Consider the following 13,215-nt stretch of genomic DNA (forward strand, 5'->3'; position numbering starts at 1 on the left):
AAATTGAAAAAAAAAATCACTGGTTTCACAATGATGACTAGACCTTACTAAATCTCATAATCAAATGAGACCTATGGCAAAAAGATTCATTTTTTGTGTTACTTAATTATGAATAAAATCGTCATATTACCTTTTTTATGGATCTCATATTATAATTAAGAAGTAACCTAAATGATTTTGAAAAAAATCTCAAAACATAGATTAACTTAAAAACAATTTTCATTTTAAAAGCAAACTTTTACCCCTTAATGCAAAACTTAACCTAAGTCATTAGTAAAATGAATGTCAAGGTCACCTTACTTTATTGTAGACCTTGATGCATAAATAGACAAATGATCCTTTTTCTATGATTTGTGGTAGCTTAGATCTAGACTTGATACAAACAAATATAACTAACAAATGAATTGACAAAAGGCTATATAATCTGCACAGATTAGTTTAAAAGTAAGAGGAGGATTTCAAAATCTGAACAAGTGAATCTATTTTTCACTTTGTGAATAGTTCATAAAACAAAATTGTGATAATTAACATGCAATTAACAGGCACTCAAAATCTACCAAATTTTATATCAAGAATTTTTGAAATAAAGTCTGCAAAATGTTTTTTTTATCTTAAAGTCATAAGAAACCTCAAATAAAAAAAAATAATGCAAACATTTTTTATAACTCAATGGATAGTTTTCATTATAAAACTTGTGTAGATATACTTTTTTCTGAAGAAAATTCTTTTAATTTATTCATATTTAGAAGAAGTTTACTTATTTGAATTGCTTCCTTCCAGCAAGCAATTCCCCTGACATATTTTCCGTATGCAAGGTGACCTCAGTGTGACCCATCTTGTAAAAATCCAGTGACCACAATACGCATGGATGTGCTTAAAATAAACTATTATCTGAATTTACATGTTAAACACGTGCTCAATTTCCATGCTTTTTTGTTTATTTTTCGTCAATTGTTGACAAACAGGTGACAATCGTTAAACTTCGGCTTCAAAACACGAACTTTAATTACCTGCCATATTTTCACAACAACACTGACTGATTGAAAAAAAAAATGACGATTATACGAAAGGAGTGGGTCCGGTAAGGACCAATTTTGGCCTCAAATTTCAGTTTCATCTGACGAAAGATTTTGACCACTTTTTAAACACTTAAGTGTCTATTTCATATGTTTCCATTAATTTATGTGACAGATTTTAACTTATTTCGTCATTAAAAACGATCCGATTCAAGCTCAAATATGAAAAATCTACCAAATATGCGAAAAAATGTCACTTTTCAGATGGTTTTTGTCAAAAACGAAAGTGGCCACATCCGTGTTCATCCTCAACCTTTATATATGTTATGTATTATCATCAAATACAACTTCCATTTCAATATTTTGGATGAACACGAAAGCAGCCACTTTCGTTTTACACGGAAACCGTCTAAAATTTAAGTAAAATCCTGGAATTGTTAAGATTTCAGTAATTTAGCATGACTTTATGGTGCTAGTACCCAATATATGTGCATTGTATTGTCAAAAACAGCCCATATTTATGTAGCAGAACCATTTTACTATCCAATAAATAATTAAAAGTTTACATTTTAACAATTTTGTAAAACTGCCATATTTTGGGGCCAAAAAAGGGTCTTACCGGACCTACTCCTTTACACGAAAAAAATTATAAATTGGAGCACAGAAGACTAAGTTTATGATGTTTGTATGCATTGGTTCAAGAATTGGAAGAACATTATTTTTCATCAGTCACTAGTTTCTTATGACTTTAAAAAGTGTTGAAATACAGAGAATATTCCATTTACCACTGTAGAGGACAGCAGGATGGATAAACCCCACCAAAAACTATTAAGATATAATGATTTGGTTAAAAAGTTACTTTTGACAATTGGCAATTGGCAGAGGATATTAGAATATCATTTTTTTGTACTCACCTGGTCAACAAAGACAATGTTATGTGAGTTGTCCTCTTGATTCTGATGTCGGAGGAACTTCACAAAGTCTGACCTATAGTCACCTAACTGGAAAGCCTTTCTTACAAACTTCCTCTTAATTACTCCCCCTTCATTTACTATCTTCACATATCTTCTTATGATAAAATCATCCTCCACTATCTCAGGCTGAAACAAATAAAAACTGGTATCATTTTTTTTTTACAAGACAAAATCACCTTGCTCATATGCTCTGACTCAGGAATGAAAGTTTTCAACTTATTATCATGATGTATCCAGTCAAAATAATTCTACAAGAGAACCATAATAGCAGAAATAGTTCAAATAACTTCATATAGCATATTCTGTTTAAAGTATAAGCTAGCTCAGGGCTGTTTCATAGAGATACCGTATAGCGGGCTATTTTCGCGGGTGTAAAATTTTGCGATTTTCATTGAATAAGGTATACAAATTATTTTGGCGGTTATTATTTTGATGGTTTCGAAACTTTCATCAATACCTTTGCATGTACACTTTTAAATTGGCGGAATTTATTTTAGCGATTTTGTTCTATCCGCGAAAATAAGCGAAAATTTTCAACCCGCGAAAATAACCCGCTATACGGTAGTTACTATGAATCATCATTACGTGGAAAAAAAGAGATCAGACCTGAGTCTTTACACTTGTTTAATGATGGTTGCTACCTTGTTTCAAAATTACAAGCTTTTAAAAATTGATAGACCATAAGTAAAAGAACTGTAAATGCAGAAAAAAAGAAGTCTCTGTGTCCTTGTTTTTCAAAAATAAGACATTGACAAATGATGGCAATATATGGATTAAACCAGAGGATATGAATAGTCGACAATTATTCAAAAACAAATAGAGCAAACATCTTTAAATAGTGGCAAATGTTGACAAATAAAGACCATCACCCTTATAATTCCAGTTGCCTACAAATAATTGGTTCCTAGTGTGGACCGTGTATCACCAGTATAATTGTCCTTAATCTATTGTTTCATGTTTCACACAATAAATAGCTAGTAGAGGGATGTAAACACGTGGTCTTTTTAAAGATTAAGTGGTGAATTTTTTACATTATAACAAAGACCCTTAAAATAAGATTGTCGTTTTTTTTTACTTTGACCTAAAGTTTTCCATAAATTTGAAATGATTTGTCCTAAAAGTAGTTCACTACTCTTTATAATCTTATTGAGAAAGAGCAGTTGGGCATTATTTCAATTGTTTTTAAAAGAAATGAGCATAAATTGATTGTTTTGTCTGGCCATTTAGATCAACCTTGAAAGTATCAATATCATTTCATACAGATTTATCCATTGATATTTCAATTATCAACTTTACTAATTAATATATATTATAATATTACCACCAGGAAAGTATTTAACAATTTATTTTCAAAAACATTGACAAAAGAATTTCTAGATTCAATATTTTATATAAAGTTTTGTCTTAGCGTGTGAAGTTGGGAACCCCCCTGCTGTTACCAACAAAATGTTTACACTGCAAACAAATGAAGAAAAGTATAAACAAAAATTTTAAAATCTTACTGGACTTTAAATTTTGAAAAAATCATTAACTGTACTAATTATAATCAAAATGTCCTATTTTACAACATTTGCTGAGTTTTAAGTATTTGGAAATATTTCCCAGCATCATTATATACATGTACATAGATTTTCTGTTCACATCAAAAACAGTCTACCAACAATAATATGAAACTATCATGCTTACTGTTAATTTTCAACATAAATTGTGTACGTGTTCACTCAAAAATAATTCTCAAAGCCAACAGTGATGTCAGCTTTGATAACAAGTATGAAATTACAGGAAATATAGGAAATTATATTGAAATAGAAAATCTTTTTTGGTGCTTTCAGAAATGTATAGAGAATACTAAATGTGTGTCATTTTTCTTCAATAAGAACCAACAGAAATGCATCCTACATCCAAATTCACACTGGAACAAGACACCAAATAAATCTGAATTTGGCTGGAAATTTTACAACACACAAGATGGTGAGTTAATATTTTTGTTCTTGAGTACATATCTTATTCTTTGTTTTTAGATACAATATGTTTTGCTCATCATGATCACCGAATATGAAGTTAATGGCATATTTTTTCAACTGAAGCTCAGTTCATTCACTACTGCTGTGGTCAGTATCATTTTTTATAGTTTTGCCAAAGTTTGCATTAAGGAATTTGTTGAAAATTTAAATTTTTGGTTCACCTGTGCCCTCAAATATTAATGATATGCAACCAAAATTATGAATCCACTGATTATCGTGATCCCTAATGAAATCAGAAAAATATTTGAGTGACCACCATTTTAACTGTGGTTTAATCCTTTATAGCATATATTTCTATTTTCAAAGGACGAAAGTGCTTGATATGTCTTAAAACAGGAATAAAATATGTTTTTCAAAATGTTTCATCACATAGTGCCTAAAATGGCTTACTGTTTATTAGATTGTGACGATATTAAAAAATCTTTTTACTTACTAACTTACTGTATTTAGACTAAAATATAAATATTGGGAATCTACCAACAATAACATAGGATCCTAACAGGAAATCATAGCTTAATAATTAACTTCAATCACTAAATTCATTTGGAAAATTAATTTCAAATCTCTATATATTTAAACAGCTTCAGGAACATGTCCATCATCAAATGGTCTAACGTACAACAGATATTTAGATTTATGTTACAAAATACATGATACAGTCCAAATGAATTACAATGGTATAGTCAAACCAACGTGTTTCTCTGACGGACTGGAACTAGTAAGGATTGATTCTGCAGAGAAGAACAGCTACATACTGGAAGAAACTGACTTTGGTAGGTCTTCATTAAATGACTGATCTGTGCTTGTAACTTAACATTTATGACTGATTTTTTTACGAAGGAGGTTAAGGGGTTGACAAATTGTAATTTAGAACATAATGCAGGTATGGCTGATTCATCAGTGTTTTCCATAAGTGATATTCCGAAAGTTCTAACCACTATAATTTTTTAAAGGACAGACACAATTTTGACATTTTCCAATAGAATTAATAGAGGACCACCAGAGAACTCTGATTCATTTACTATCATGGATACATATTTTCTTAAATTGAGGTTAAATTATATTTTTGTAGTTTTGTTAAAACCTCCATCTAAATTCATAGTTTACCTATAACCATGGAATGCACAAAAATTGATATCCAACATAAATAATGAATCCATAGTAACTGGTTATGTATTGATTGATTGATTATTGGTTGTTTAACATCCAGTGGCTAATATTTTAAGCATGTCCATGCAAGACTGGTTATACAAGGTCTGAATAAAAAAAAATCCAATATTATCAAGGTCTATGAAAATGAAATAGCTGTCAAATAAACCGTGTCAGATGAAGGCACAGATTACAGTGATCTACACACAACATATACTGTTGATTAATCATTATTCATCGGATACCAGTTTTGGTGGATTTTGTCAGTACAGCGCGGGTAAACAATGAAATTAAATCTTCAACAAATGACATATTTACTATAAATATTGACCTTAGGGAAATAACATTTGTCACAGAAAATATATAACAAATTTTCCAGAATTTATTTTTACTTCTAGTGACAATGTTTGGTTTATCTAATCTTACAATTTAATTTCTGCATTGAAATATGGTGGTTTATCTCTTTTACAGTAGCACAATATGGTTCGGGGCTAAACATATGTATTCAGGGAACCAATAGTATCAGTGGAAATCTGGCTTGGACATATGATGATGGATCCCCTATGACCTACTTTAACTGGGATCCGACTTACATTATTCCACAACCAGACAACAAAGTATCAGAGAGTATGATAGCAATAAGTAGACCAGCTGGAACCTGGCATGATTTCAATCAAAATACAAATCACTTATGCTTGTTTTTATGTGAAAAGAGATGATAATACTTAAATAATTAATGATCACAATGGCTTTTTGTTCAATTTTCTAGAAATACATTTGCTTTTGGGAAATGGTGTGCGTTAAAGATGGATGCAAGGTTGGTTGGATATATTCTGCATTGACTAGGCCATGTACCTTAAATGCTTTATTTGAAATAGGAATATATAGAGGGAGTTAAAATTTCCCATGGTAAAAACAGAGAAAGGGGTCAAAATACCATGGCTAAGTAAAATTTTGGAGGTATTACTACTATGTAAAGGAGTAAGAATAGCTTTTTTTTTTTAAATTATAGATCTATATATCTATATATCATGACTAGAGGTCAACATAGCACATCTAAGTAAAACATCTTTTTCAGCATGTTAAATACATACAAACTACTTACTGGAGTATTATTTCTATGAACAGTAGTTAGAATTGCTAGAACTTTTGAAATAAGGGGTCTCTAAAGGGTTCAATATACCATGGCAGCAAGCTAGGTGTGGAAAGGGGGGTGTCAAAATACCATGCATATGGCTAAGTAAACTTTTCAAAACATCTTTTCCAGCATATCAAATACATAAAAACTACTTATTGGATTATTATTACTATATAAAGGAGTGAGAATTGCTAGAATCTTTGAAATTAGAGGTCATTAGTATGGGGTTCATTATACCAAGGCAGGGGTATATACAAACTGGGGAAGGGTGAGGTTCTATCGAGCCCTTCCCAAGTTTTGCGCCTAGTACAAAAAGTTGATATTTTTCTGACATTGACCTAATATTGTTTTTATACTGGAACTTAAATAAATAAATAAGTTCATAGCTATATAAATTGTAACACAAATTTCAAACTTATGATTTAAGCATAGGTATTTCTGTTCATAGAAATAAAGATGTTTAACTTATTTGCATCGATCCCTAAATGTACCCCTGATTGTGGGAAAAGTGTTCCATGATGAAACTGACATTGCACAAAATAAAGCTGTTACTATATTTAGGAAATAAACACAACTAGTTGCAGTATAATTAAAAAAAAACATGGCTAAGCAAATTTTCAAAACATCTGTTCCAGCATGCTCAATTCATTACATCTACTTATTGGAGTACTATTATTTTGTATAAGAGTTAGAATAGTTAGAATTTCTTCAATAAGTAGTTTGTATGTATCTTCAGTATTATACTTACATTATTGAAAATATTCTTGACAATACAGAAAAGTTTTTGTTGTAATATTTCGTCATAACAGCTACTGATGTCTGTTTTCACAAAGTATAATGGAAGACTGGAAAAGAACAGGCATTAATTTATAGTCAATGTTAGTGTAAATATATTTTCATTTCAAGTTTGAAAACATTTTTGCTTTTAAAGGTTCTATACAATCTTCTCTAAGATTTTTATTCGTTTTTAATACAGCAAAGTACATAACATTTAAATGGACAGATATATATTTGTGTATGGTCATTTCTAAACTAGATGCTCTAAGAATTCTGTATTGCTCAACTGGAATTTTAGCATGCAACTGATAAATTTCAATGAGCATATTCCAATAATTTCCAATAAAAATGTAAAAATCAGTCATCAAATTAAAGGAAATAACTTCCTATGTTTTTGGTCAGATTTACTTACTGAAAGATTTTTCTCACTGACTGACAGGCTTAGTGGTATACCATGATATATGCCATTATGAAGAGCATAACAAAATCAATTAATTACCTCTGTTTAACGGCAAAGGATTTCCATGTCCTATAAACTTCATCTTGTCCAAACTTGGCAGCACCAACTACATGAGGATGCATTTTCTATAACAAAAAAGAAAAGTTGAAATATTTCATGAAGATATTGCTACAAAACCTCCCACACCACACCAAATAAAAAAAAACAGAAAAAAAAAACCAAAAACACACAGATAAGAGCCCTCATATTGATAAGTTAATTGCAGCTGAATGTATAACATCAGACAGAATCTTATTAACAGTTTCTACCAAATACAATATAAGCCAAAACAAACCATTTCTAAGAATCTATTATTACTGATGTTTCTTCACAGTATTAATACAGACTTTAACTATGCCCTTCTCAAAATACAGTGTAACCTATGTTATCTGACACACTGGAGGCACAGAAAAAATGTTGGATTAAACAGAATGTTGGAATACTCTAGTTTTTTTCGGCAAGAATAGACATATTTTAGGACCATTAAAAATGTGTTTGTCAAAGCTGGATGTTGGACTACTCATTTTACTGAACATAGTTTTAGGTAGTTCAAGCTTTCATAGTAAATACATATACACAAATACATAATACAAAACAATATGTGATGTCTTTGAATAATTCAAAACCATTCAAATTTAAATTTCGTCGCTGGGCTTCTAAAATGTCGTATATGACTTTTTTGGCTAAAAATACTTTTTGACACCAATGGTCTGGGTGGGAGGAAATCTTTGTTATTACAAAGTAGCATGCAGTTAGACCAATCAAAATGTGTGAAATAAGACATATTACAAAATTGCCAATGTCAGTTGTTTGTAAAAGATTGCTACCAAAATGTTGTATAGCTAACAGGGCGAGTCTGCTCAGCAAATATTAAAAAAATCTTACACATTATGAAGTTTTAAACTGAAGTCAAGTCATTCCTTGATACAGAATCTAAGCAATATATGTAATAACAAGAGGCTGTCACAACGACAGCAAACCGGATTTATAAACATTTATATGTGTCCTGGCAATATCACAAGAACCATTACTGATGAATGGTGAAAGTGAAAATCCTCAATATCAAATTTGACCTCCATTTTGTCATCAGTATCAACATATTAAAATTTAAAAAGCTTAGATTGAATGGTTCATGAGTAAATGTAACAACGTGAATGGAAACTCCATTTTACTATCTTTCAAGAACCACAATTCCTGAACGGTAAAAGTCAAAATCGTCATTATTGAACTTGACCTCTATTTTGTCATCAGTAACAACATATAAAAATTTCAAAAGCTTTGGTTGAATGGTTCATGAGAAAATGCACGGACACAACTGGAAACACCATTTATCAATCTTTCAAGAACCATAACTCCTGAACGGTAGAAGTAAGAATCGTTATTATTGAACTTGACCTCCAATTTGTCATCAGTAACAACATATTAAAATTTGGATGCTTTGGAAGAACAGTTCATGCGTAAATGCACGGACACGACTGGAAACCCTATTTTTCAATCTTTCAAGAACCATAACTCCTGAACGGTAAAAGTCAAAATCGCCATTATTGAACTTGACCTTCATTTAGTTGTCAGTAACAATATATTAAAATTTTAAAAGCTTTGGTTAAACAGTTCATGAGTTAATGCACGAACAACATTTGATTGCCGCCCGCCTGCCCAACTACCTGGCCGCCCAGCCGCCCGCCGTACATCCCCAAATCAATAACCGACATTTTTGTCACAAAAATCCAGTTAAAAATTGTAGACAAATTGACTGACTTACAGGATCATTGAAGAATTTACTATTAGCAATGTTTATTTGAGTATATCATTCTTGAGTTTGAGTGTAATTGTAACACATATATTTCAATTTAGTAATAGTTACCTTTATCAATGATAAAACTTGAAGCAAGTTCAGCAGCTGTTTATTGATAGGAAGACCCTGAAAATTACCATAAATCATATTTAGTTCAATATAATACAAGTCCATAAATATATACTTCTGATAGAAAAAAACATAGGGTAGAAGGGTGGGTAGAATGATTGTATTTTCTTTTTTTATATTTTACAGACTATATAGGAACATTTTCTGGACTCAAACAGTGCTATTGAAGTTAATAAGATAAGAATTATATAAACTCATGTGACATACAAAATTTAATATCAATCAGAGACACACACCAGAAAACATATTCTCTGCTGCTATAAGACCAGCATAACATTGAAACTTAGGTTTAACCTTTCAATATAATTCCAATTTCATGAATACCAAAAGAACACACAGTTCACCCTCAGTGACCCTCTAGACAAACAAAACTTTTGCTAGCCAAATAGATGTTGATTGACAGCACCAAACAAGCTCAATTTCCAGCAATGAAAACATTTGATTTGCTGAATAACAAGCATGGAAAGAAAAACCAGTAAATACAAATTAAGTTCCATTACAGGATAGCATTTCACCACACAATTCAACTATATTTTTAAACACTTTAAAAATTGCCAGAAGCACATACCTTTTAGCAATAAAGACTTCAAAAAGACGTGAGTTTTAAAATTACTGACAAGTCGAGCATTTAAATTCAAAGTTCAAACTGTAGTTTGTCCCTTTGAAGCCAATATTTATAAATTCAAACTCCACACTTATTAGACTTCTAGAAAGTAAGATCTATATCTACTTTTTAATAAACATTTAGGGAAAAACTTACTGGTATTCCAAACAGTGTCTGTTGCCTTCCTAAATTAATTATCGGTCGAAGTCCTTTAGACTTTGGAAAGAAACGTAAGGTGGCGACACCAAGTGACTGTCTCTCTATTATCAGCTGTTTAGCGCTATCCTTCAAAAACAAATGATTGGCTATTAAAGTATTCATACTTTAGCAAAATGCATGTACTTCAATCCTATAGATATATTTGTAAATTGATACAATAAACACAATTATTTATAGGAATCATTCTATTCTTCATTGGTAACTTTGACTTGCTTATTTCATATCAGATATATAATATGTACAATTGTCTTCTTTTTTTAAGTGTAAATGCAAGAATTTAAGGATGTAGTTAGGTGAAATATATAAGAATTAGAATTTAAACTGGACACTTAAAGTCAGATAAGTTAAGATTAGTTCAGGAACAAAATTCACTAAATTTATTGAGGTTTTGGAACTTCTTTTAGAAATATTAGATTTTTTTTCAAATGACATAAAATGGCTGACTCAAGAATTTTACCTTATTTCTAACATTAGTGTTATTTGGGTCTCAAATGGTACAAAAACAGAAGAAACTGTTTAAAGTTAGGTAATGATATTTTGATGACCTATTGAAGTCATCAGGGCAAACAAGTCAAACTGTGAGCTTCTGCTCACTGATGATGATAACCCTGTCTCAAATGGATAATTCAAAAGTGTAATAATATACAAGTATTGAGTAAACAGAAAGTTGTTGAGGGATGAATCTGAAAACACATCATACGGTAAAACTAACTTGTATAAATCCTGAAACCAAATTTCAGAAATCCTTGTATCAATGTAGTTCCAGAGAAAAGTGTGATGAAAATTTTCATCTTGGCTATAATGTGTACAATTATTAAAGTGTTTGGTAAACAGGAAGTTGTTGAGGGTTGAATCTGAAAACGCACCACACAGTATAGCTGACTTATATAAACCATGAAATCAAATTTCAGAAATCCCTGTATTGTTGTTCCTATCAAAAATGCGACCAAAATATGCATGGGACGGACAGACTGACAGATGGATGGATGGACAAACTGAGGTAAAATAGTATACCCCCCTTTCCCACTTTTTTAAACGGGGGTGTAAATATCTTACCCTGTATCATAGGAAAACAAACATCTGACAAAAAAGCCTAAAGCTGACCTAAGCCTGAGTACATCCTTCCAGCACAATGATTTTCAGGATTAATAGACAAATCGAAACACAATTTAAATTTTCTTAAACTATAACTGACAAACCTCTGTAATAAGTTTAATAATATTCCTCTTCTTTAAATCTGCAGTTAAAAAAAATGTATAAGAGCATTTATTAATGTGACTTTCACAATTCTTATGATATTCATCATAATTTTGCCTTGTAGAAAACCAAATAATTTTATCTATTTCTAACACATTTAATATTATGAGTATACATAGAATGTATAATTCATTACATTTTTCTTGCCATGAAAATAATTTATTACAAATTTGCTAGTCCTTAAGCTATTTTAATATTTATTTGTAAATAAAATCATCTATATAGTTTTTGTTATATGCTGTATGCTGCTCTCAAAGATGTCTTTTCTGTGTTCTTTGGTTGTTGTCTAATTATACCCCACATTTTAAGCATTCTTATTTTTACTTCTTGCCTTTTTAAAATACCAACCTGATAAAGCTTTAACATGAAGCCACTGCCAGGTCCTTTTTCTATAGTAAAACAAACGATTTACATGCTGGGTCGTGTCTGTTACATAGAAAAAAGTCTGAAACAAGACATCTTACATATTTGTTTTTCGTTCATTTTTTGTACATAGATTAGAGCGTTAGTTTTCTTGTTTGAATTATTTTACCTTGTCATTTCGGGGCCTTTTATAGCTGACTATGTCGTATGGACGTTGCTCATTGTTAAAGGCTAGATGGTGAACTATAGCTGTTAATGGCTGCGTCTCATTGGCAATCATACACATCTTCATTTTTATATGAATAACAAGTGGCTTACAAATTAGATATTTCTATGATTGTTAAATGTATGTTAAATCATTGTCAGTGGCATTGGTTTTCCTCTTTCTCAACAATTTAATTAAATTTTTATTTTAATTTCAATCCCAAAGAAAATTTTAAAGCTTCAAAATCTAACAAGTTGTATAAGAATCATCACCTACAAGTTTTAAAGTTGTGTAATATTCTAATATGACGTCCTTATTACGCTTTGTTAACAAAGCCGTGTTCTAATGAGCATAAAAAATATGTTTGATAAATGCAAACAACATAAACGTTATTTCCATCCTTATTCTTTAAAATGTATACATTTAACCAGCTAGCATAAACTTTTATTATATATTTCTATAAAACAACATATATTTACCCTGCCTGTAGTTTTCAAACTTATCAGATATGAAATGTAATGCACAGACTCCTCGGTGAGGAAACGGGAAAGCCAAACAATTTTACGGTATTTTCATACGCTTCGACCTATAAAAATACTATATTTTTCCTATTAGAATCAAAATAATTCCTTCATGTCATGCTCTATGCTCATTAATTTAACATGGGTAGGCATTATATTTGACCATATTTTACACCTCGCTAACGCTCAGTGTAAAATATCGACAAATATAATGCCTACTCATGTTAAAATGAGCATAGAGCATGACATGCAGGAATTATTTCTTAATTAAACTACGTTTTCATACCTTGATTACATCCAGAACAAACTCTTCAATGATCCAGTGCCATACTTTAACCATTATATGTTGTCTAACAGAATTAGATTTTACAGTTCTCAACCAGGAAATAGAAGAAACCTGCAAATATGGAATTCAAAGATATCATTACAAAACAACGAGATAAAAAGACTTTAGAATAAAAAAAAATTTTTACCATATGGACCATAATTTGCTATTGGGCTCGTTTCCTATAACTATAGAAAAGTGATAAAATTGTGAATTACTG

The 13,215-nt window shown here is 30.7% G+C and overlaps 2 protein-coding genes across 2 annotated transcripts in view; one reads left to right on the forward strand and one right to left on the reverse strand.

The window, feature by feature from the left end:
- LOC134716799 (telomerase reverse transcriptase-like) overlaps positions 1-13,215 on the reverse strand; it is a 72,123-nt gene that overhangs the window by 28,430 nt on the left and 30,478 nt on the right. The window contains exons 14-21 of the mRNA XM_063579806.1: positions 12,957-13,067; positions 11,930-12,026; positions 11,524-11,561; positions 10,262-10,390; positions 9,442-9,498; positions 7,578-7,663; positions 7,050-7,146; positions 1,931-2,116 (exon numbers count right to left, since the gene is read on the reverse strand). Coding sequence (XP_063435876.1) covers positions 1,931-2,116; positions 7,050-7,146; positions 7,578-7,663; positions 9,442-9,498; positions 10,262-10,390; positions 11,524-11,561; positions 11,930-12,026; positions 12,957-13,067 — 801 coding nt within the window. The remainder of the gene's footprint in view (positions 1-1,930; positions 2,117-7,049; positions 7,147-7,577; positions 7,664-9,441; positions 9,499-10,261; positions 10,391-11,523; positions 11,562-11,929; positions 12,027-12,956; positions 13,068-13,215) is intronic.
- Positions 3,625-6,881, forward strand: LOC134715913 (uncharacterized). The gene is made up of 3 exons (XM_063578468.1): positions 3,625-3,961; positions 4,596-4,787; positions 5,635-6,881. Exons 1-3 carry the CDS (start codon positions 3,658-3,660, stop codon positions 5,880-5,882), a joined length of 744 nt encoding a protein of 247 aa, XP_063434538.1. The 5' UTR covers positions 3,625-3,657; the 3' UTR covers positions 5,883-6,881.

The sequence above is a fragment of the Mytilus trossulus genome, chromosome 4, assembly GCF_036588685.1.
Source record: "Mytilus trossulus isolate FHL-02 chromosome 4, PNRI_Mtr1.1.1.hap1, whole genome shotgun sequence".
Classification (NCBI taxonomy): Eukaryota; Metazoa; Mollusca; class Bivalvia; order Mytilida; family Mytilidae; genus Mytilus; species Mytilus trossulus.

What these genes read in the sequence shown, in the direction of transcription:
- LOC134715913 (XM_063578468.1), top strand. Translation starts at nt 3,658, where the DNA reads ATGAAACTATCATGCTTACTGTTAATTTTCAACATAAATTGTGTACGT. An exon ending in ATTTTACAACACACAAGATG is followed by an intron (nt 3,962 to 4,595) that starts GTGAGTTAATAT and finishes ATATTTAAACAG; the next exon opens with CTTCAGGAACATGTCCATCA. An exon ending in ACTGGAAGAAACTGACTTTG is followed by an intron (nt 4,788 to 5,634) that starts GTAGGTCTTCAT and finishes TCTCTTTTACAG; the next exon opens with TAGCACAATATGGTTCGGGG.